Raw genomic sequence first — 27,154 nt, forward strand, 5'->3', positions numbered from 1 at the left:
TTGGAGCTTATGTTTAATAGAGTCAAATGCAAAAAAGTGATTTTCCATGTGGTAAATTTAAATGTTAAATTTAAATTTATCTCTAATGGTAATATTAGTTTTAAGAAGCATTACTTTTAGTTCAGTATTGACAAAGTAAGTATGAAACAGTAAAATTCTTATTGAAGCAAAACTAGTGATTAAATTAAAGAGCATGAAGTATAAGATGAGATAAAAAAGAAATTAGGGACATGTTAGACCTTTTTTAAGAGTTAGCTCATTTATAAATAAAATAAAAAACTGTGTATTATATGTGAGTGCGTAATTCAAAGGAAGACATATCCGTCTTACAACAGGTGGGTCTTAAATGACATCCCCAGTGAAAAATGAAATTACATTTGTTTTACTCTTTAAATTAAAAATGTTTAATTTTATTTTTTTCAAAGTATGTAGCAAATATATTTATTAAATTTAGTATGATGTCTTCGCTTTTAAAAAAAAATCAATTTTATATTTTAAATTGAAATAACGCGAATTATTTAAGAAATTTTATTTATTGTTCATTTATTATTTATATGTATTTATTATTTGTATCTATTGTTAATAATTGTTTAACTGAAAAGTATCTGCTTATTAAAATAGAGAAATATTATTTTTAATTTAAACATAATTGCTAAAACTAATTTAAAATTTTTTCTCTTGAAGAATGCTTATTTTTCTATTATAACTGATATAAATGAGAAGTAAAAATTTTTTTTTTAAATACATTTTTGGTTACACTTAAATTTTATTTAGTTAAAAATCTTTTATTTTCATTTGAAGAAAATATTGCAGAGAAAATTAATAAAATATGAAGAATATTTTTAAATTCCTTAAAAATAAAACGAATCGCTTTTTTGTTTTAGTATGAGTTTTGATTTCAAAAGAAGTATATTTTGAATATGATTTGTTTGTTAATAATTATCATCTTTTAAAACTTTCGAGTAGCAAACAAGAAATGACAAAAATTTAAAAGAAATAATTAAATTTTTAAATACTTAAACAAAATTTAAAAAATAGATTTAAACTAAAACATATCAATTTAAATAAAAACTAAAACATTTTCAGTTTAAAGAAAGGGAAATTAGAAACACTCTTTGGAAAATACAGAGCTCGAAACCTGTCAGGTACAGGATGGATATTTTAATCATTAATACATCACAGTTGCGAAGATTTTTTTATTTTATTTTAATGCTAAATAAACCAAATCCTTAAAGAAGTCAAATTTAACCCCAAGTTATTTTTCTTAAATTGAGTCAATTTTCAAAATAGCCCTCTTATATTAGTTCTGGTTCACAATTTATCACAAAAATTATTTTTGACGTTTTTCGTCCAGAGCTCTTCCACTTAAAATTTTCATGAAAATCATTGACATACCGGTAACGACCGTCGATTTCATTTGGAATGAGCCAGTTTTAAAATAATTTCCTTTTTTCATGAAGCAGTATCATAGATTCAAAATATAGATATCATTTTGGAATTTAAATATGTTATTAATTTATAAAATAAGTCATGCGCAATATATGCTATACATTAAATTGCTTGATTGCTTTTTTCTATCAGTCTGCTTAATAATGTCAAAGCATGTCGGTAAAATAATTGAAATAGATTTATTAAGTTTAATTTTCATTAAGTACTAACAATGTTTTAAATTACATTTGTAAATACACACTTATACTTACCATTTATTAAAAAAACATTCTGTAAACGTTCAGGATAATTGTCTTGGTAAATATTTAATAGATAAATTATTTCAGATATCACTGAAAAAGAAAGCAAAAAATTCTTAGAAAATTTTAAAGGCTAATTTTGTTTTCATTGTAAGTTCAAAATAAAGGGTGTTCCGCAAATCCCGTCCTTAATATACATTTTTATAACAATTATAGGAAATAAAGCAAAACAGTAGTCACATTAGGGGTTTCGAATTAATGTTTATTGAAAGTAAAACATAAACGCTATAGAAGACTGACAAACTATTATGGTGAACAGAATAGTCCGGCTTACAGAACATATAACCGGTTGTATCCTGGAGTTGTTCCTGATAGCCGTCTTTCAGCATATCTTTATTCTTACTCGCCCGGACGGAGTCAAACTTGTTTTCATCCCATCTACTAACTTTTTCTTTAAATAATATATTAAATATTAATACCGTTTTAGTTTGCTTTTCTTTACTTAATCAGCCATTTATGTTCCCTAATGTATGTATACTTTTCGTCTACATATGTCACAAGAAGTAGATACTAAGGTATCCAGTAAAATGATTTCATTAGCACATAGAATTTGCAAATGAACATATTTTTCGAGAGAGTGTTTGAATAAACAAAGTGAGTGATGTATTGATTGACATATCAAACTTTTCAGTCAAATAGCCACAGTGATTTCTTCTGCTTTATATCCCAATGAGCCAAACTTGGCAAGTAGAGGCGTTATTTTGGAAAAAAGGGTCATATCGTCGCTTTGAAACTAAACCGTGGTAACTCAAAAAAAGCAAGTTTCTCAGGAGAGCGATTTCTAACTTTTCAGGAACTTTCATCGCAGGTTGACTCGAAGCTATGGCGACTATTGCAAAATAGTTTACATTAAAAAAGACCCTGTTTCTTTACATTTTTCAATGAACCAGGCCTGATTCTTGTAGCATTTCTAATTTTGTGGTAATTTCGAAATAAGTTAAGGTACTTTGTGTTGCAACACTTTTCTCTAAAAGTTCTAAGTTATTTCAAAATACAACGATGTTCTTCAAAATATCCTCCCGAATATTACATAATTCATTCCAAATTTTGACATACAACAGTGTAGGAAAAAAATCGCTGTCCTGAAAAACTTGCTTTTTTGAGTTACCACGGTTTAGCTTCAAAGCGACGTTATCTCCTCCAAGGTTTTGTTGCAACTGCCACACTGCTACACTATTCCCTAAAACCAAGAGGGCAAATCGCGCCAATGCGATAACGATTTATCTGCTCTCTAAATTAATTTTATGGAACTATGAAGATAACACGTTGTTTCTCTAAAAGGGTGATATTTTTTACACAAAATGACCCAAATATCTCATTTTTCCATTTTTTTTTTGAGTTACTACGGTTTAGTTTCAAAGCAACGATATAGCGTTCCCCAATTTCTTCATTACTCGTATTTTTACTAAACATTTTTGAGGCATTTTGATCATTTTTTAAGGCATTTCGGATTACTTATTTGGTAATTTCTAGACAAGACTGAAAAAAAAAGAGTCTCCACTAGCTCTAGCTCAGCATAAAAACATATTGTAGCTATGCATTCGCGTTAAGTCTCATTTTGGTATAAGCCAGCGAACGAGATCAAGTGATCACGTTCGCTGGCTATAGTCCCTACATCTCATTATGGATCCTAGATCCCATACCACTTCTTTTAACTTCTCTTGTCGCTCATTCATTAATGGGATATCATTAGCTTATCGTTAAAGTGCTAAAGGCTTTCATTATATATAAAAGGTATATGTTGTCTTCGGCTTTTAATTTTATAAAATTTGCTGGCGTTGTAAATCTTGGAATAATATACTCGTGATAAAGTGTGGTGGACCATATTCCGGGTGGGCCATACTTCATCATACTCTTACCTCAAATATGCTAATTAATTAGTATAGATGATATTTTAAATTACGAAATCAGACACAAAATTGCACTTTTTCTGAATAAACATACCGTATCTTTACGGATTCGGAAGCCTCACAAAATACGTTGTAGCCGTAATCTAGGAATTTTTTAAAAGTTTGGTCAAGAGAACGGCCAAAGTTTTTACCCCTTAATGTTAATTTTACTTTATTCGTATTTCATCACATAGTTTTCAAGGGAATTCAAAAATTTTTGCAGGCAATTAAAAAAAAATTCATACAAAAAATAATTTTAGGGAAAAAACAACTTTTAGTAAATATTTATAATTTCATTTAATGTTAGTAGAAAATATTTTGAATTTTATTGTATATAAATTTTACATCATTTTAAAGAGAGCAATTTTAAATGGAGAAATGCAAACTTTGTGCGAAATTGGTGGAATAGCTCTTGGAAAATCGAATTTTAAAAATACGACCTTTTCAAAGTTCGATTTCTCAGGAACTATTCAATCGATTTCGCACAAATTTTGTATTTTGCAATTTAAAATTGCATTCTTTAAAACGTTGTGAACATTTTATGCCTTACGTTTAAGGATATTTCAGTCTACTGTGAAATAGAATAATAAATATTTACTAAAACATATATTTTGCATGGAATTCTCTGTGGATAAAAGAATTTTATGATTGTGAGCATAATTTTTTTAAATTCGTTTTATAAATTCTCGAGATATGGCTAAATACGCAAAAAATAAAATTAACATTAAGGGGTCCAAACTTTGAACCTCTCTCCTGAACAAACTAATGGGAGTATATTTCCCAGATTACGGCTAACCCCTATATTGTGGGGGTCAGAAATCTGAATCCGGCGAAAAAAAGGTATGTTTATTCAGACAAAGTACGTTTTTGTGTCTGATTCCGTAACTTTATCGTTCGCACTAATTAATTAACATATTTGAGGTTACCTCCTTGAACCATTAAAGGCCTGGTTTCTTAGGACAGGACGCCGTCAGCTGGAAATCAGCGCTAACCTTTGATTGGTCCATTTGTGAGTTTGATAGTATACGTCATCGAACGCTCATCTTGAACTACAATTGCCGTCCAACTCAACTGCAGTTGGATTACAACGTGACGTTAACCACAGAAGCAATGGCGGACAACATCCAACAGCACATTGAAATCAGCCAAGATTTTGATTTTGACATTAAACATAGCTTCTTCTTTAAACATAGCACTCTTCATTTAGCTCAGCTGTAATGTGTTTTTTCTTGGACAAAGTCATTATTTGCTCTCTAAAACACTGGTCGACAATAACAAAATCAATGCAAATTCAAAATAAATATTTGTTTACGTTATTAACGCATGCGCAATGAGAGATAATGTCTGCGTTGGACCAACTGCTCACGCTGAGCTAACAAAAAAGTATTTTTTTGGCGTCAGCTCTACGTCAACTTTCCGCTGACGCCCAGATAAGGCGCTAGTTCTAAGAAACCAGGCCTTGAGCTAACAAACCAGTATTTTGTTGGCGTCAGCGGGACGTTGACGTCACGCTGACGCCCAGATAAGGCGCTTGTCCTAAGAAACCAGACCTTAAGATTGAGTCCTAGAACAGGAAAATCCGATCATTCGATCAAAAGTCATTCATAGTGGTCCGTTTTTTTTTGGCCCACTGTAAACGTACTATGATTTGTTCAAAGCAAAACTAAATGGATGGGAGGAGGCAAGATGACTGGGCTAGGAAAAGGGTGCGTGAAAAAGAGACTTGAGGCCTTATGTGCCAGCTGTAGCGAAAAAGATAGGTATGGTAAGTTGGTAAAGTTGATTTCTTCAATTGAACAGTTTTCAACATGTATATATATATATATATATATATATATATATATATATATATATATATATATATATATATATATATATATATATATACATACCGCTTTGGTTTAATTTTCAAAATATTTATTGATCTTTAATCCACATATTTTAGTTTCAGTATGAAGGGTATTTGTATGGGTTTGCATAAGTTGCAGGTTGCTTGTTAGATGACAGAGTTCGTCTGCAAAATCCAAATAGTCGAAAATCGTGGATTTAATTCTTCTACAGTTTATTCAGTTATTGTTAAACTTGGTAGACTCAAATGCCCCTCTTTTCATTTCAGTGAACTTATTTGTATATCATCTACTCCTCAGTTTGTTGCAAAACTGCGATTATCTAGTGGTATTTTGCTTTTAAAGTACTTTTTCGGTCTGCTGAAATTAAATTTAAATTCTTTAAATACCCCATTATTAAAAATCGCTAGGTGCTTTTAACGTATATCTTTCCAATGCAGCTTTGCCTACATCGAATAAACCAACGCTTTAAATATAAATTTAGAAAACTGGATTGATTTACATGGCCATCATTCAGAATTCGATAAATCATCGATTACAGCACATTGTTGGAATCTTGTGTATAATTGTTTTTTGGATAAAGTTAAAATCCTTTCCAAACCTGTCACATCCTTATCCTGCTGTTATGGAACATTGTTGCATTCATATGAATGTTGATTCACAAGTTAAGGATTTGAGTCACTCAATGCCTCTTCATATGGCTTAGAAATGCATTCCGCCTTTATTTACCTTTCTGAGATATTGCGATTTTTCTAGTTTTGTTTTTCCCCTTTATATTATTTTACAATTTTTCGTTAGCATTTTTGCGTTTTCCTTATCAAATCGGTTTTATTTTTATCGTTCATGTTCAGTTAGTCTTGAAAATGGGCTTCTATATTCATGCGCGCGAAACGCATTGACATTTTCTTACATAATAACTTTCAAGCTCATTTTTTTTTTACTACAGGTATCCAGCAATTCATATTTTCTGCTTTTATAAATATTTTTGTTTTTCATCCTTTCAAACTTTTGTTCAATATGAATTCTGTTCGTGATTTCTTTATATGGTTTTTTTACGTTGTTCTACGCCGAGGGCAGTCAACTTTCAGAATGAAAACAACAATTTCACACAGTGCTTTCAATCAGTAAAGATATGGATAAGAATAAATCGTGAATAAGAATAAAAATAAAGTTAATAAAAATTAGTTAATAAAAATCACTTCACGTAATGTAAGAACGATGACTAATACGCAATTTAATCCTTTTAATCAGCTTGTTTTATACGTTTTTATCCTAACCGTATCCGTTTATAATTTAGAATACATAAAGGCATAAAAATTTGGTGTTTTTAAGCCTCAAAAGTTTCAGTAATATGAAAAATTACGAAAATACATTTCGTTAACAAACAATTAGTTATATCGATTATTTTAATTACTTACAATGCTTATCAGTTGCGGTTGCAAAGCTGAAATCTTTCATGTCAATAATATAAGTAGAACCCAATAAATAATTTCCAGTCTATGAGTAATAAATAGAAAAATAGTTTGAGTAAAAATATTTGTAATACATCAGCTTTTAATAAAATAGATTTACAAACATATGATTTATGACAAAACTATATGATTAATGACGACATATGTAATTAGATAACATATAAGGAGATAAAACATATGATTTATGACGACTTTAGAAATTGTCTGTTCCATATTGCCTACGGTCAAATGGACCATTTTCTAAAAAATGTTTCAGAGCTCTCTAATAGTCAGATTTTATTGCTTGCAAGACTTATGCAGAAGTGTTTCCGTTAAGGTTAATAATATATATACACCATCTACCAATAAGTATTTAGACACCTATGCAAATGACTATATCTGCGGTCCTGAGATACGTCACGCCCTCCGCCGGTATATATCGTATAGGGAACAACATCGGCATTAGTCCCATGCAAGATGCCTACTGCACTATTTTGGATGACAATGTACTTCCTACGCTGTGGCAGTTTTACGGGGTGGACCCCTGTTACTTACAGGGCGAGAATGCCAGCTGTCATGTTGCGAGGGTCACCAAGGCTTGGTATGGTGCCAATGGGGTTAATCGAATGAACTGGCCTGCCCAGAGCCTATATGTATATATATATATATATATATTACAGGCATACTAGATGAGGAATACAGTTGTAGAGCACGTAAATAGTAAGTCTTCTGCGATAATATTGTAGCATAACTGCCTAACAAATTAAACTAATGGTATTAAATTTACAAACTTAGGTTAATTTTGTAAAGTATTTAATTCAAACGCAGTTCTGTAAAACTTCAGCGATATAAAAAGGTCTAAGTATTATAAAGGGGTTTCGCGGTGATTTTTCTTTATGAGTTCAATAGAGTTTAATTATGGTCTTGAAATCATTCCATGCAATGAAGATGGATAATTCATCTAAAAAAGTCATAAAACTCATAAATTGTGATATTTCGTGAATTTTTTTTCATTAAATCCTAAATACGATTCAATACAAAAGTAAAAAAATTTAAAAATTTGTTTTTTTCCAAACCTGCGCAATATAAAAGGACTACTTTAATTACTTATGAGTTGCTCTGTTTCAAACAAATTTTTCACAAATTTTAAAGCAATAATTTTGCTATTTATTTTAAATTACTTCAAAAATTTTGTTTAATTTCATTGAATATTTTTAAAGTTGTAGCAAAAAATAAAAATGTCTAAAATGTCCGAATTTATGAAAACGTCTATTTCTCCATAAATATTTAAGCTTTGTATACGAAATTATGAACAGTTATTGCATATTATGACTAAAATAGTTGATACAAGCTACAAACTTATTACTATATTTTTAACTATTAGGCACAACCTTTTTCGTTCGTAATTTATCGCCGGTTCCTCAAATCTAAAAATGCATTAAATTTCATTGACATAGATGAGAAATTGTGTGCTTTAAATACTTCGGAAGTTAAAAAATAATTCTCAAAGTATTTCTTGAGAAATATTAAAAATGTGTTAATATAGAAGCGTTCCCATAATTTTGCCCAAATCATTCCAATAATTGAAGAGACACTTATAGTTTTTGACATTCGTTTGAAAATTTAGTGTGGCATGCAGAGCATCATTTTATAACTTTAAAGGTGTTTAGGTTATGCTATTTATCCTAATTATCAATAAAATTTAAAACTTTCGAAAGATTGAGGGTTCTGCAATAAATTACCATAGTGCAATAAATTACCATGTAAGTGTTTGAACCATTAAAGTAAATGTGTTTAAACACTTTATCTTAGAAAATATAGCAATAAACTTTTATTTATTACTTCGGTTATTATTTGCAATAATTGCATAAAATTTTGTAATCCTAGTTTGAGTATTTATGGAGTTACGAACACTTTTTGAAGAAATAACGATTGATTTCTTATGTCTGTTTGCTGTAGCTTTAAACATAAAAAATTAAAGAAATTTAATTTTAATAAAAACAAAATATCATAATTATAGCAATATTTATTAAAAAGTGACACTGGCGTTATGGGGAATAATCATCTCCTATGAATTATATTTTATTTCCACATGTTTTCTTTCCTTGTACCATCACATTTTATTGAACGGAAGATAATAAGGTATTTGTTGCTAAATTTTATTTTATGATACAAAATGAAATCTGCAAAGCTTTCTTTCAAAACATATAAAAACTGCTTAGAAAATTGCGGATACTGTTAACTTTTCTGGCTATACAAATCGAACTTTTTTCATTTGTTACCAAATACTGCAAATGATACTAAATACTGAATTCCAGATACTAGATTCATTACAAAATCATAAAATGAAATTTCAGATGTTTTCCGTGTATGAGCAGTATGATAAATTACTTTTAATGCTCATTCTTGAGCAATTTTCGAATCATAATCTTGTTTTTCATAGAAAAGCGCCGCAAAACTTTGTTTAATTGTATTGAAGTTATTTCAAAAAGTTATGGCTAAACCGGTAATATATAAAGCTATACACGAAAAGTAAAACAAAAAATTGGTTTTCCACAAAAGTCTTCATATTTACATTAACATTTATGATATGGTTATAAAATTTCATGCAGTTATCGCATGTAATAAAAGTAATCAATGAAAGTTAAGAGTACGTTCTTTATGTTACAAGTTAAATGCTCATTACTGCGCAATTTTTAAACTACAATCTTGTTTCTCATTGAAAAGTGCCGCAAAAATTTGTTTAATTGTATTGAAGTTATGGCAAAAAGATATAGCCAAACCGGTATAATAAATAAAACTATAGTAGAAAAAAAGTAAGGCAAATATTAGTTTTCTACAAAAATGCTCATATTTAAATAAGCATTTAAGATAGGTTTATAAAATCTAATGCAATTATAGCATGTAATAAAAGTAATCAATAAGTTTATTGCTATATTTTCTGACTTAGAGTGTGCAAAAACACATTTTTTTGTTCGTAATTTATTGCCTGTCTCTCAAACATCTAAATGACTTTAATTTTATTAATACGTATGAGAAATCACATCGCCTAAACACCTCTAAATTTATGAAATATTGCTCTTAGTATTTCTTGAGAAATTAAAAAAAATATGAAAACTAAAAATTTCTTATAAATTATTGCAAGGTAGTGTCCATATCTCCCACTTATCAGAGTTTTTCTCGAATTTTCGAAATAAAACTTACATTTCAAATATTTCTTCCATATCATAACGAAAATGATCTATTGTAGTGTGGTTTTGAATGAAAACATGAATAATTAGTATTAGTTATTAAAAACTAACAAAATACCTTTTCTACTTGCTTATCTAAAGCTGCCTTTTCATGCTCGGTTAATTTTATTGTAGACTTGATGCGATCTGACCACTTCGATGACATTCGCCACCCTTAAAGCAAATGAAAAACTTTTAGATAAGATCAATTGAATTGCAATCATAATGAAAGTGTTTTGAAGAATAAAGTTAATATTTTTATTTTATTTCACTAAAACAAGACAGAACGAAGGAAATCACAAATAATATGTAGTTAACAAATATAGACAATAGTATCAGTACTATTGTCTATCCTTCGAAAATTTTTTTCAGTAGAGACGTTTGAAAAACGGAACCTTTTCATTGGTTTTAAACTTTCCTTTGTTAAAAATGAAATTGTAGACGTTTTTGTTTCTTCAAAGATTTGAGCAGATTAGACCATTACCATTTGCTAGATTACATCTCTTATGAACAAAAAGAAGTTTATAGCTCGTTCTTAAACATTTAAATATTTTTTATTCGTTATGTTCATTAACTCAATGATCAACATAAACGTGATTCGCGATCGCAACGAACTACAGGGGGCGTTGTTGTATGAGACGCTTACCTGCGATTTCCATATGAACCGTCATTCAGTTACTCTGGAGACGTCGTTAATGTAGCGTGTAGCATTGCAACTTTCCTTCTTTAATGTAGCTTATTAAATTTAAAAAAGAAAAATGCTTGATCTTCTTTCTTGTACAACCGAAAACAAAATGGTATCTCTTTTTATTAGAGAAGGAATATCCAAAACACATCGGAAAAATATTTGTACATTAACAGAAAAAAATATGTATATTCTTATAAGAGTTAAAACCTAATGCCCGAGAAATAGTATTACTAAATTTAATGATATAACATGAAAGGCCCATTTAAACTTTACATTCTATAGTTTTAAGAATCATATTAGTTCAAAAATTAAAATGAACAAAAAGTATACAAAAGCCTCATAATTTTATGAAATTTAATTTTGTAAACAACGTTTTTTGACAACAATTTTTATCAAAAAATTTCAAGTTTCAATAAAAATCATTATTTAGAAACTAAGAAACGTAAAATAAAGAATGCTGACGAAACAAAAACAAAAAACAATTCTTTTTTGTCGCCATTTTTAGTGCTACGAATATTCGTCTTTGGGATTTGCCAAAAACAAAACAAGATGCAATTTTATTTTTTCAGGAGGGAAATATTTTACCGAAAAAACGAAAATGTACCAATTCCCACAACATAAAACTTTATCTTGGCAAACGTACGTTTTGGAAATGTTATTTCATTTGGAATCTTATTCATCAGAGTTCATATGGCGATATGATTGTTTTGAATCTATGCTAAACTCTATATCGGCTCATTTTCCACCGAAATCCAATTAACTATTTTGATTTTAAATAAAGTGTTTTATTTTATGAACTGTCGCAAAAATTTTAAGTGTAGATTGGCGGCACTTAAAAACCGCCAAATCTGTAGCGGCGGTGGCGTTAATACGTCGTAAGTACCGAATTTTTATTCCATACTTTTCTGAATCATATTATTTCAAACATTGGAATATACAAGAAGTATACATAAACACGTAATGTTATACCATTTAATTTTTCAAAAGTATTTTGAGAACAATTTTTATCAAAAAATTATAAACTAAAAAACGGAAAATAAAGAATTCTTAGGATAAAAAAAAACGATTTTAAGAATTATTAACATTGAAATAAAAACTTTCATATTGTTTCTTTTTTTTATTATTCTTATAGTTCTTAATCAGACGTAAAAAACCATTCTGTAGAGAACCATCATCAAATGAAAAAAAAATATTTACAAGCAAATTTTTTATTGTAAAAATCATTGCACTTACCTGATTTATGATTCCCGGAGAATTCCAAAATGATAAGTTCCTTGTTTGAAAACTTTATTCTCAAATAATAGATACATAGTTTATACCTTCATTACTTTTAGATAACATACTACACAGCAAAATTTTATAATTGATATGAATTTGAATATGTAGCTAAAAACAGAATAGCTGAATTCTAGTTGAACTTATTCTTTCAAAATTAAAAAAAAACTTACCAAGAAAACGATTTAAATTAATTAAGAATCAGCACAAATGGCACTATTTCAAGTAACTTGGATAATTTTTTATTGTTGTTTTCCGAATTATATGGATACAGAAATATATACTATTCTATAACGAAGAAGAATATGCTATAACTATTACAATTCTGTATGTTCTGAATTCATATTTATTCACTGGAATGACGAAAGCAATGTTGACTTCACTTTAATTCGTAATGAATTGAAGACAGAAGAAATGCATTTTACCTTAATACACACATCTGTAACAGTATCCGAAATCGGAAGTCATCAGTTGCAAGTTTGTTGATAATAGAAATTAAAAATTATTGAGGAATTTTTCTTCAAATGTTTGGCGTGTTCTGTTCCTGAAAGATTTACTAATATTCTGGAGATTTTTTTCAAGTTCTTCGGCCTTTTCCTTAGGGAAATTTTGTTTCTTATTTGCTGCTAAAAAATGGCGTCTGATTCAGTCAATGACTTTGATGGAACTAAATGAAAACGTGATAAATTAATGTCCGATATTTACAGGCTCCCGCTAGACGGCGTACTCGAGCGTTGCGATCGCGAATAGCATATGTCATCAAATTAGCATTACCAAAGTTTTCTGAAACGCAGTGTTTTTTTAAAAATATTTATGTTTTAAAAAGGTATTTATATGAAACTAAATAATTCAAAATCGGTGGTATTTGAAATAAAAAAAGTAAGTTATGTACTGAAAATCAAAATTAATGGAGAAATAATTTTAAATCGTTCAGGAGAACCGTAGAAAATCTCCATACTATTATGTGAATAATACTTGATTAATTTTGGTACAAGGGATTAATTAACATAAAAAATAGGCTAAGAAAAAAAAAATTAACAGAGGAAAAGTACGAATTCGTTTACGTAAATAATCGTTTTACTATTATTGATCGTTTTACTATTATTGTATAATGATATATTATACCAAGATATAATATATTACACCAAGATATAATAATATATTATATGGGTGATTTTCACGAAATATGACAATTTACAGTTTCTTGCTCCAAAATCTAATACTATACTACTAAAAGAACTTTTTTAATTTTTTTTTTAATAAATAGCATTGCTGTTAGCATTTTTAAATGACCTTGTACTAGCATCGGCTGTTTTGTATATTTATAAAATTTATTTTAATTTCAAAATGTCATGCTTCTGGTATGTCACAAACAATATATCCAATAACAACTAGCTTCAAAACTTCGTATAAATTTTTCAATATCTAATTTTTTTTATCTCAACCGATGTGAGCATTTCTAGAATATATGCAGAGGGTATAATTTACAAAAACTTCGCTTAAAATTATTTTTTCTGTCAATAATGTGTTTGTCACATGAAAATCTGTCATTTTCCTGGCTACTTTTATTTAGTGGCTTATAACCAAAATAGATAGAGCCAGCAATCAATATCTTATGTTACTAGATTGATTAGATACCCTCCTATCTGAACATGTCTTGTTGCATGAATAAAGAGCCAACTTTCAGGTTCAAAATCTATTTCAAAATTTTTTTCAAGGGGAGTAGGTTTTTATGTTGCCATTTTCCTGTCTTTTTGAAATCATTAATAACATAAACTACATGGATTTATCTAATTTATTTCAAGAAATCCTGCTGTTTTCTGCGGAATGTAAACGTCTTAGGCCAAAATGTTAAATTAAAGTAAAGTTAAATGCTATAAAATAGCAAATTTGTCATTATCCTGGCTGTCATTTTCCTGGCTCATGAATGCCTGGACGTTGAAGTGTTAACAGAAATTTTTTTAAACAGTTTACTGTAAAGAGGGAAAGCAAATATTTACCTAATACCAAGTTTATGTATGATTGTAATATGCTTGAATGTAATCAAAGTCATTTATTTATTTATTGATTTATTATACACAATTTTATTCTGTACATATCAGCAACAAAAACATTTTTTATTCTTTCTACAATGGATAAAAAGAATTAATTTAAGCAATTTATGGTCCATCCAACATAAAGGCTTTAGTTGAGTTGCTAACTATTAACTTAAAATGACTGTTTTTTATACTTCTAGGCTAATATGCCATTCTTCTGGCATTCAAGATTCGGTGAATTTCTATTTTTTTTTTTTTTTGAGCAAATGTCAATAAACTGCACTGCTGTCTGTAATGTAACTAAATAAGTATACATAAAAAATTTAGATTATTTTGAAGACTATAAATTTGAAGAAATTTTTTGGTCCGAATTGTCATGTTTCCAAAGAGTCACACATATCAGTTTTAATATAAATAATGTGCAAATAGTTTTTTTTACGCTTCCTCGAGAGGGATAAGTACTAGAGAAAGTTGCCTGATTGACTGTCGTGAGTTCGTTTTGAGCAACAGATACTGACTGAAGTCAATCTTCACTTTGAGGAGATGAAGTAGTAAAACTATTTTTGTTTAATCTAATAACGTAAAGCCCTCCCCAAGAACAATAATAATTCTAATTGAAAAAAAAGTAATGGAATTATTTTAGTTTAGTTAACTATGCTGGTATACGTCTCTTAGGTTTGTGAATGATTTAGTTCTGATTTTTTGATTGCTTAATTTTTTTTCACCCGTACCAGAAACAAATATTCATTCAGCTGGTTTTATATAAACTATTATTACTGTAATCAAGTTAATATTTTGCCTCTTGCAAATATTTTTTGTAAATCAATAGCTTTGATGAGTGGACAAAGAAGCTAATTTATATTGTAAAATAATCCTGATAGCAACGTGACTTCAGGTATTTGACGAGCAAAGAGCTTGTACTATATTAGGGGGACAGGAAAGTAATGTCGTTTCGACCCAATAAATATTGGTTAGTCTTAAAAACCAATTATTTTTTTTCTGATCCATTTCGATCCATTTTCGATTCGGCATTGAAAAGTTGTTGCTCACGAGGGTGAATACATTATTGATTAAAAATAAAATGATGACAAATATCAAATGCACCAAAACGACATTATTTTCCAGTCCCCCCAACATATAATATCATGAATTTGCGACCTCAATTTTCTAACACAAATATTCTATTTAAATATGCATATTAAATCATAGTTATTATTCATATTTAAGTATTACTAGCAAAATATTTAGAAATATTTATTCTAAATAGGTATATAATCTTAAAATATTATTTAAAAGCGTCACCTTTAAAATCCATTTTTCCATAGGCAAAATACTTAATGATGGAACCTTCTTTAGTATTACCAATATAACATTGTGTTATATACTCTTCTACTTTCTGGTAAGGAAAGAGAAATTATTAAATATTTGAAGTGAAATCATTTTAAGTAAAAATATTCAACAAGGTACGATGTAACATTTTGGGTTAAATTCATTTAGAAGAGAAATGTAGTCAGGACATTATCAATAATGGGCTTTATAAAAACTATGTAATGTTTAATTAGTTTAAACTGTTTGCGCAACATAAATGCGACAATTTACGAAATGCTGGTTGTTAAATTTAAGTAATTTGAAACTGAGACATCAAATGTGTGGTGTCTACTTTTAAGGTGCTTACTCATAGTGAAATGGTATCCTTTTCCTTATGAGATTCCAAAAAATACATTTCGAACAGAAGTTTTCCGTACATATTTAATTTAACTTAAAATATAATGTTATATTCATCGTTACCATTATCCAATACCTTAGATATACCATTACCATTATCCATTACCATATATACCATAGCTATTTATACCTATTTAATGGCAAGCAATGATAAAGGCGAGGGCAGAAAGGAATAAAGATAATCATATAAAGATAGTTAACGTCTGTAAGAATATTCAACATTGTTTGTTGATACAATTTTTGCTTAAAGTAGTTTTTTGCTTATACTTAAGTTTACTAAAATGGTTTAAATTCATTCATTTTTAGTTGATTCATTATATAAGAAAATTAAACTTATAATTTTCCTTTACAATAATTAATTAGGACTATGGGTTTAAGTTTTTTATCCTTTAGTTTAATTATCACTACAGTGCGAATCAAACCAAAAATAGAGAGTTATGGACCTACAACTTTCATCTTTTCTCGCCAAGTTTATAGCTGTTGTTTAAAGTTTAAGGAATGGGGTGTTAAAAGGAATGAAGAAGAGAACGATTTTAATTTATATTAAGTCTGAATAATGCTTTAGTATATCGTTAAATAAAAAATAGAAGTTGCACGCAATAAAAATAGAAGTTGCGTAACTGTAAAAAATTCCATATCAATTTACGGTAAAAAGTACCGGCTATCAAGGTACTTTTTACAGTACTTTTTACCGTAAAATCCATTTTTACCGGAACATGTTACGGAACAAAAATCTTATAAACCGTTATTTTTAAAGTAATAATTAGCGTAAAATCCCACAATGACTCTAATTAAGTAAATATTTCTGTAAAATTTACTATACAATATTTTACGGTAAATAACTTAACTTAAGTGCCAGTACTTTATATCATAATTTCATTCGGAATTTTTTACAATGTATTAGTAATTGCAATTTCAAAATTATGATCAGAAATTACTTTTAAAGTATCTTTTGCTTTTATTTCATCGTTGCAGCTATTACTTTTTTTGGTCATAGTCATTATTGAGAATTTTTTTTATCGATTTTCATATTGAAGTTTAAACACTAGATTATTTACTTACGTACCAAGTTACCCCAAAATATGAAAAAACGTTGTGATAAATTTGTCTTTATTTTTTTCAAAAATTTAAAGTAAAAAAATATTTTGAACATTAAATTTTGGAAATCATAGAATGGCAATGTACTAATTATATTCATGATAAGCAGTAAAAATACTTACATCTAGCTTGAAAGGTTCTGTCATGATTTTGTCTATTTTAAATTCCTTTCTCCATTCTAAGTGCTGTAATGAAAATCTTATAGCAATGAAAATGTTCCTAAAGTTTAAATAACAAACTTTTAACTCAATCACACAAATGTATTTTTAATGAATACAGTGCGCAAAATAAAGAAAATGGACCATCCTGAATAGCTTATGATTTAATGATCAGATCTTCACCTCCTGGGACTCAATCTTAAAGTATCGAAGGAGTGACTTCAAATATGCGAATTAATTAGTACACACGGTATTTTAAGTCACGATATCAGACGCAAAAGTACTTTACCTGAATAAAGAAACCTTTTTTTTTTACAATGAATTCAGATTTCTGACCCCCTAAATAAAGGGGGTAGCCACAATCTGGGAAATATAATCGCAATAGTTTGATCATGAGAACGATCCAAAGTGAAGCTTGAATCTCTTATTGTTAATTTTATTTACTTTTGAGAATTTCTCCATATTTCGAGAAATTTTCAAGTTAATTGAAAACTTTTTACTCACAATTATAAAATTCGTTTGAGCAAAGATAATTCCACCCAAAATATAACTTTTAATAAATATTTATTATTTTTTACTATTTTATTTAATTATAGTCGAAAAACTTTTGAAATGTAAGGTATACAATTTTTGCATCATTTTAAAGAATATTATTTTAAATGGCACAATATAAAATTTGAGCGAAACTGATCGAATTATTTCTGAAAAATCGAATTTAAAAAATATAACTTTTTCGAAATTCGCATTTAGAGGAAGAACATTTTGGAATCTGAATTTGTAACTCAAAATATTGTCTGTAGTAATTAATTAACATGTTTCAGGTCTCTCCCTTTAACCTTCAAAACTGAGTACTAGAACTTGAGGATCCAATCAATATAGAAAGAATAGTACCTGAAAAATTGGATTTTAAAAATACGACTTCGCAAAATTTAAGTTTAGAGAAAATGCATTTTGGAGTCTGAATTAGTTACTTCAAATATTGTCTGTAGTAATTAATTAGCATATTACAGGTTTCTTCTTTGAACCTTCAAAACTGAGTACTAGAACTTGAAGTTCCAATCAAGAAATCAAAAGTTATTCAGGGTGGTCCATTTTTTAGTTTGCTCACTGTATAATAAATTTGAAAGCATTTCTCTGTCTTTCAGATATCGCTATGTATTTTATAACAACAAACAAAGGGTGCTTGCAGAAAGCGTGAGTGCAAAAGGTTTGTTTATACAGAGTTTTCAAAGCCAAGGTTGAAACCTTGATTCAAAACGAAGAAGGTCATCACGCAATGTTTTAGTAGGATAACAGTCGCCAAACTTCTAACGAATTTTTGAATCTAGAACCTCGAAATATCGGGTAAATAAAGTCGCCAAAGGTCGTTCATATGATCAAGTTGGCGATAGCCTCTCAATCAATGAAATTTATGCTGTTAGCCGTGCGGAGTCTCCAAGCTGCTGAATTGCGTAGAGCTATTAAAATTCGTAGAGACGCCAAGCTAATATGTCGATTTTTGAGAAAATGGTGGGTGACAAATAAAAATTGTTACAGAAAATTTATTTTCAGAAAAAAATATCTATACAAGAAGCTCATATTTCACCATTGAAAGATCATTTTTCATGTTGTACAGTGCTATTGTTAGAGATACAATATTTCTTAGATAAAAAATTCGAACAAATGAGCCAGGGGAATGGATATATTTAAAAATTTGTGTTTGTATCGTCTTATTGCCTAATTTTTATGAAAAAGAGTAACTAAAACTAGTTGTGGAACATTTTTCACTTATAGATTTAAAAATCTCTTTCTCATTCTTATCAAGGAAAGATAATACAGAAAAAAAAGGATTAATGATACAATTGTTTGAGATTTTACAGTCGACGCTCATTCTGGTTCGGGTAAAAACAGAAGCCATATAATGCATAATTAAAATGCTGTAAATATTAACTCTTAACCCGATTTTAACCCTCCTGGTGGCGCTTACTTGAAATAGTTTTACTCTTAGAAGGTCAAGCATATTTAACAAAGCAATAAGAGCAATTTTGTTGCTAATACAAAAATTAATTATAACGCTGCCTTTCTTTCCATATTAATATCAACGCAAAAGTGCTTTTTAAAATAATATTTTATCGGAGAAAAATTCATTAAATATAATATAATAGTTCGGGGCTTCGATTTTTCATAAATAACATACTTCAATGAAATTGTTAAAAAATATTTTAATTCTAAAATAAATCACACAGGAAGATCGACGCTTTACAAAAAGGGAGAATTCAATTTTCAAACAAGAAAAGTATGATGGATAAATTTATTGAATCTTTTGAAAAGAAAGGTAAACAAATTATGAATGACTACATACTACAACCGCCTATGAATTAGGATAAGAATTCAGAAGGTCATCCAAAGAGATTTTAAGGTGTTTTAAATTTATTGCATAGTAAGGATTGTAAAGGAAATAATATTTAAATATTATTAATTATATAATATTAATTATTTGAAATTTTTATCTAAATAAAATGACTAAATTTCGGTATAGAAGTTCGAATGAATATCAAAAAAAACATTAAATCTATGGAATAATAAAGAGGACTTTATGCATCTGTCGTTGTAATGGAAGAGTCACTCTAATGGGGTGTCGTAATAAACAGTGTAGATTGCATTAAAAAAATTCATTAGGCTATTTAAGACTCTCATGTTTCTTAAAATTACGCATTTAAGCCAATTCTATGCTATAATCATAATGGGTGTGAGTTTGTGACATATTCATAACTGCTAATTTAAGTTTTGATACCAAATTTAATTATTTTGTTTTATAAACAATGAATATTTCTTACTATTCATTATATTATAATTCTTATTATGACTGTTTTTTAATATTCATAAGATCCTTATTCTTATAATGAATATCTCTTAATATTCAACTGAAAGCAATGAATATTAAGAAATAATCAATGCTTTAAGTAATGTTCAGCATGGTAAAAAATAATGCCGAACTATAGCCTTATTTTTGAAAAAGTTTTATAAATTTTAAAATATTTAAACAGTTTGACCGTTTTTAACTGCAGTCAATTCTATTCTTAAAAATAGTAAATATATTATAAATTTGGAGTTTTATTTTGATTTTAAGGTATTTAAGCTGTGTTGTTTTGTATATCCAGATGAAAGAACTTAAAAAATTGTCTAATTCTTGGCTATACTATGCTGAGATAAAATGTTGTTTACAATAGCTATAAATTTGCTTATTTTTAAAAGGAAATTATGCATGTTAAAATCTTAAAAAGTTAAATAAATTAATAAAATTAAAATTAAATAAAATTAAAATTAAATAAAACTAAAATTAATTAAAATTAAAATTAAATAAAATTAAAAATTACATAAAATTAAAGTTAAATAAAATTAAAATTAAATAAAATTAAAATTAAATAAACTTAAAATTAAATAAATTTAAAATTAAATAAACTTAAAATAAAATAAAATAATGAGAATGATAAGAAGAAGAAATAAAAAAAAAGTAATGAAATGAATATTAAAATAAAATTATTAAAATAGCAAAATTCTAACCTTGCGCAGCATTGACTCAGCCTGGTCCAAGTTGAAGTCCCGGGCTGCAATGATCATAGGTAAATAAGAACATTTTTGTTACAAATATGTCAAATTGAATGCATGTCGTTCATTATTTCGCATTTTATTTATTTGAAAGCATGCAATTTTTACTGAGATGCAAGCTTTTCATGCATAAGTACAGCTTCAAATATTTCTTTAGTACCCTTCTAACGAATTGAATAAAAATACTATTTTAAAAAGAGACTTTCAAAATTAATTAATTATCGTTACTAATAAAAATTATAAATACTATTTTGCATTATTAAACATTTAAAAATCCATATTTTGAGCAGTATCAGAATTATCTCAGGAATCTACGTTATCGTTGAAATAAAGATTTTCTCCCGAAGCCAAGGTTGTAAGAATTTAGCTATGTTATCAAGATACAAAAGTTTTAGTTAGTTTTGTCTTAGAGAAATTTAAATATCAGTTAGAATTTTTCAGAAATAGGTTGCTTCAAATTATTGCACCCATTTTAAGAAAAAGTATTATTATTTTTTCCTTATGTGAAAGTGTGAATCGTCTTATTATTTCTATCAGATTTCTGTATTATTTCTAATTTTATTTGATATTAATTAACTGTGAAATAAACCAAAATTATAAATGTACAGTAAGAGTAATTAATTGATTTCAGTGATTTAAATTTCTTTTCTATAAGATTGCTTTTAAAACTATAACGATGTAACAAATACTTATAAAGAATATTCATAGTGATACGGTGAATAGTTAATGAAATGATTAATTATCATAAATTCTGTGACAGATGAAACTTGAAAGGTTACTGAATCTTACCTTTCAAAAATCGATAAAACATAAATTTGTCTTCGTACATTGAGAGTTCCATTTCTTTTGTAAATCTTTTTTTAAACTGAAAAAAATAAATGATGAAATGTATTACATTTTTTGATGTATATACGTCAATTTCTTATAGAAAACAGAAGATGGATGTGATTATTTAAAATTTTGAGTTCGAGTGATAAGGATTGAATAAAAAAGTGTATGTTCAATTACAACGTCTATTTATGTGTAGCCCAAAGTGATAATCGAGTATCTAGAATGGAACTTAAAAGCGAGTTATAATTTTTTGCTATTACTGATGTCGGCTCTTAAATTTGGACAAATGTGGAACTTGCTTTCTTCTGAAAAAGATTTTATAAATTAACTAGCAATTAGTTGTATACTTAAGCAACAAACCAATCTGAATGTAAAGGTTTTTTTAATGAAAACAAGATTTTTTTATTTTATTTTAAGATTATATAATTCAAAAAATAGAAACAAAAAAAAGTGATACCTTAGATTGCAGAAAATGCAATAATTTATCATCTTATAAAAGCATAATTGAAATCGTAGAAATATTATCGTTGACATCGGTGGGATGAATTAAAAAAAAAATGCTTTTTTGGAAAACGCTATTAAGAAATTCGTAGAGCATGATTTGGTAACTCTTCCAAAGGAATTTAAGAAACTTTATTATTTATATTATTTTAAACACCATTTGTTTTAAATTCCGGATGAAATTACAGTAAAAAGTATGGGCACTTATTGCTTTGCACCAAAAAATCAATTTTAACAGCAAAATATTATGGAACAAAAAACTTATATCGTAGTTTTTACAGTAATATTTATTAAATCACTGCAATTAAATTAAACTAAAAATTAGGGTATAAATTTTGTGGTGAAAATAGATTTTATGGAAAAATGGATTTTATAGATGCTGCATTCAAGTTGCTAGTATTTTGTACCGCAATTTTATTTCGAATTTTTTACAGTGCGTTTAAAAAAATGCGAATTTCTATGTCACATTATGAGATTCATTTATTGAATTTCAAATTATGAGATTCATTTATTTCCTGAAATTTGTGCACGTTTCGGTGCCACCGATCTAGAAAAATGTCGTCTCAATTCCAGTTAAACTGAAGTTATTTTTAATAAAAATGACCGAAAACAGTGTTTGATTGCGATAGGAGGACTATTTGTGTTACGAAACAATGTATAGAGAAACAATATATAGAAACACAACGAGCTAGATTTTGCAGGATATACATTGTTGCTTATTTTGATGTTTAGGGTAAAGTTTACGTCTATTGGACTCACATCTTGGATTTTAATTTCTACATCAGGTCCTAAGATCTCTGTAACTGTCATGATGTCTGCTGATCTATAACTCTACACCTGAAAATAAAAAATTAAATTTCAAAGAAACATTTATAATTTTAATAAAATTTCAGAAGTTTGTTGTCGGTAATACAACAAAAAGTAGTGTCATAAAATGTTAGCGAATATTTTAATTTTATAGCATTTTGTACACATCATGGACTCATCAGTGAAACACGTTAAGTCAAGAATATCTAGTTTTGAGTTCTTTTAATCTTCTGTTCTTAAATTTTATAATTTTATAACCGTCGTTGAATAACTGTCCCGATTTTGGGTTTACGACTACTAACGTTCAACTCCGTAGCCTTGTTTTGATCCCAATCCAGAAGACAAGGAAACTCCTGGATCAAGTATTGGGCGAAATTTGCCATCGTGGAGGACTTTGTGATGAAATTAACCCACATTTGCGTTACATGTTGAGGAAAACCACGAAAACCTCCCATGGTTAGCCTGATGACAAGGGGATTTTAACCCATGATCCATCTACCATCGAGTATATTTTAGGTCGGCAGTGTTGTCAGTGTAAACTGGATGCGGAATTCGCTTCGACCCGCCATCGCTGGGATTCGAACCCGGTTCATCTCATAGGAAGGCGAACACTCTATACCCTGAGCCATCTTAGCTCTCTATTCTTAGATGTCATAATCTGGTATAGGGCAAAATTAACGATCTCTATTGACCATGAATATGAGAAATGGCGATTAAAAATGTAATCGTTAAGCGCAACCTGATAACCACTTTTTTTGGCCAAACATATTTCCCGTGATCTCCATACACGTGCTTTCAACATCTAGTTTTATTTAATACACTGGAACGATGTAATTTTCTCCTTTATTTGACACTGAGAAAAAAAGTATGCTGAAAACTACCAGAATGTGGTAAAATCTACCGTGCTTATGGCCCTATAGGAACACCAAAAAGCTCGGTAATTTTCATCAAAGCGCTTTCTTAATGATTTTGAAAAAATTAGCAACGATATGATAGTACATATGATAGTACATGATGTAATTTGATAATTGTGGAAAAATTTACTAATTTTTTAATGATGCCTAGAGCATGGCATAAAAACCATTTATTCAGTTAAATTTAATTTCCAGTTATGTATTTTTTACTAAATCGGAGAACAACATTGAAAACCACAACATTGAAAACCAGAATTTCTGGTAAACCGTTACTACATGAATAGAAACTTTATTAAATGAATGGTTCAAATAGTGCATATTTTGGTTTTTATTATCAGATTTATATTTTACCAGAAACTTCACTACGAATACCGTACTATATTCACAAATAATATAGTACTGTAATTTTACCAGAATTTTTCTCTTTATGTTTTCTGAAATGTCATAGTTATGTGGAGGGCATAATAAGCGATCGCTATCAGCTAAACGGTAATTAAATATAAAAAATGGTAATTGAAAATTCGTTTGTTAATCTCCCCTTTTTTCGCCAAAAAATGCGACACGTTTTTTTCAATTTCTCATACAAGGGTTGCTATTCATATTTCTGGCCTAATAATGAAAAAACAAATATGTAGGATCGAAATTGGTTTTATTGTTTCTCAAAACATTCCCATGATGATCAATACACTTTTGCATGCGTTTGAACCAATTTTCAAATCACTTTTTCCTGTCCGATTGAGGTAACTCCAAAACATGCGTTTTGAATGCATAAACCGCTTCTTCGGGGGTCAAAAATCGCTGTCCACGTAATTTATTTTTGATGTGTGGGAATAAGAAGAAGTCATTGGGTGCCAAATCAGGGCTGTACGGCGGATGACCCATCAGTTCCATCTTTCGCTCCGTCAGAAATGCCTTTGCTTCAGTTGATGTGTGAGAGCTCGCATTGTCATGATGAAGAACGATTCGCCTGTTCTTCAGCTTTTTTCGAATTTCTCCGATAACTTCTGGCAAACAAATGGTCGTGTACCATTCAGAATTGACCGTCCTGTGTTGCTCTAACGCCACTGTTGCCACATGACCGTTAATGCCGAAGAAACAGGCAATCATTTGTTTCGATGTGCTTCTTCCTCGAACAACTTTTGTTGGTTTTGCCTCGTCTTGGAAGACCCATACAGTTGATTGCTGTTTTGTTTTCGGCTCATATGCATAGACCATGATTCGTCACCTGTGTAGATGTTATACACAGTCTTTGATGTATCTTGAACGTATTTTTCCAACATTTCCTTGCACCAATCGACACGAACCTTTTTTTTGAGCGTTTGTCAGATTATGCGGGATCCAACGCGAACAAATTTTTTTTGCGCTCGAATGTTCATGCAATATTTTATTAATGCTAGTCATACTAATGACCAAAGACACCTCTATCTCACGGTATGTCACATGACGATCTTGCTTTATCAGTTTACGCACAACATCGATCTTTTATGGCACAACAACGGATTTTGGACGACCTGCACGGGATTCGTCCTGGATCGAACACCGACCATGATTAAATTCGTTATACCAATTATTTACAGTGCTGTAGGATGGCGCTTTATCGCTGAATAAAGAATTAAGTTCATCGAAGCACTCTTGTCTTGACAATCCACGTCGAAAGTTATGAAAAATAATGGCACCAAAATGTTCACGATTCAATTCCATTTTTTGAAAGAGAAGAACTTTTCAATTTACTGTCAACAACACAAATGAAGCTATAATGGTAAATTGTCTGCTGAATTTATATTTAAAAATATCAAACCTTCGATTAAAATCGTCTGCGGTCGCCCAGCAGCACTTACTGTTGCCAAGGACAGAAATATAAATATAGGAACCCTCGTATTATTTAAGCTATAATAATTCTCGAAATGTTCAGGTTATTTTGTCAGTGCAGTTCAGCGTCAGTTTAAAATTTCAAAGGGACTGAACCTGATTCTATAAAGTTTTATTTGAGCTAATTAATTCTATATTACATTACTTATTGTATTTGGGTGATCAAAGGTGTCGAATCTAGAAAACATTTTAATAATAACCATTTTTTATTTATGTTTTAGCTTGCTGTTTACAATTACGATGTAAAGCCTTTTGGGTAACAATTTTAAATGTGCCGATGAGGCACTCAGGCATACATCAATAATTTTGTTTAAATTGTGTTTTCTATCAAAACTAATAATTGGGACAATTTCATGGAGCCATGTATAACAATAATATTGAGTGAGATAATTACCCGAAATAATTATTCGTTACCTTTCATACATATTAGCAAGCTCAACCCCCTGTACGCTCCGTTCACTGACCCCTGAGGTTTGCTTCTCATTCATCATTGTTTTTTCCTTCTTATTTCAGGTCGATAAGAATATCATTTTGCTTATGAAAAATATAATTATTATAATTTCATGTATATTTTGTTAATGTGTTAAACGTAATGAAGTGAGGTACTTAGAGAAAAATACTTTACCATATTTAAAAAATAAATAAATTAAAAGCAAAAAGGGAGACACAATAAGATGTTATAAATGGGAAGTAATTCTCCTTGCCAACAATACATAGCGCAGTCCATGTAATTTCAAATAATGAAGAAAGAAAAAGAAGCAATGAAAACAAATAAAAATATATTTGTTATCTTAAAATTTCGAATTACATAAATATTTGCTTTTAATAGCTCTTTTTTAATTATCTTAAAAGAGAGTCTAACCAAAGAAAATTTTATCACTCGCTTGAAGAAATTAATGGTTTTCTTTATTTTTTTAAAAAAAGAAACCTTAAAATTTGCATTTTAAAAGTTTGAATTTAAAAGACAGATAAAAATATGTATCATTTTATTCACATTATAATTTTTGAACTCAAAATAAATTGGAGCATAAAATTACCACATGTTTGACTAGATACACTTAGGGTGCAAGTTGCGTAAGAACCCAATCTTGGCTTCCCGAATAGGCACTCTGTGGTTCCGCGGAAAATTAATAGGGGTTCCGAGAGTTAGGTTTTCATTATTTTTTTTAAACAGTAAAATTTTTTGCAACCTGCAAAGATATTTGTATCTAACTAATTATCCATAGCCGCGGCGGCTCAAGGAATAGAGTGCTCACCTCCCAATGAGTTGACGCAGGTTCGAATCCCTCCCAGCGGTGCCTGATTGATATTGCTACCGGCTCGCCCCGATCATAGTGCTGACCGAAATATCTTTAGCGGTTGACGGATCATGGGTTAGAATCCCCTTGAATTCGGAATAACAATGGAATGTTTACTCCCGATGTATCGCAAATGCAGGTCAGTGCTGTCAAAGAGGTCTCAACTATTTTGTAAACATGCTTGAATCAAAAGTTCCTTTG

At 29.1% G+C, this 27,154-nt stretch overlaps 1 protein-coding gene across 1 annotated transcript in view; it reads right to left on the reverse strand.

Moving 5' to 3' along the window:
• LOC107438698 (retinal-binding protein) overlaps positions 1-27,154 on the reverse strand; it is a 40,684-nt gene that overhangs the window by 8,866 nt on the left and 4,664 nt on the right. Inside the window, exons 2-9 of the mRNA XM_087168189.1 lie at positions 22,825-22,902; positions 21,523-21,598; positions 20,689-20,732; positions 17,110-17,172; positions 15,467-15,560; positions 10,245-10,339; positions 6,903-6,981; positions 1,701-1,781 (exon numbers count right to left, since the gene is read on the reverse strand). Of these exons, the coding sequence (XP_087024315.1) occupies positions 1,701-1,781; positions 6,903-6,981; positions 10,245-10,339; positions 15,467-15,560; positions 17,110-17,172; positions 20,689-20,732; positions 21,523-21,598; positions 22,825-22,875 (583 nt within the window). The 5' untranslated portion in view covers positions 22,876-22,902. The remainder of the gene's footprint in view (positions 1-1,700; positions 1,782-6,902; positions 6,982-10,244; positions 10,340-15,466; positions 15,561-17,109; positions 17,173-20,688; positions 20,733-21,522; positions 21,599-22,824; positions 22,903-27,154) is intronic.

The sequence above is a fragment of the Parasteatoda tepidariorum genome, chromosome 7 (assembly GCF_982258835.1).
Source record: "Parasteatoda tepidariorum strain Cologne lab strain chromosome 7, Ptep-v5.0, whole genome shotgun sequence".
Lineage (NCBI taxonomy): Eukaryota > Metazoa > Arthropoda > Arachnida > Araneae > Theridiidae > Parasteatoda > Parasteatoda tepidariorum.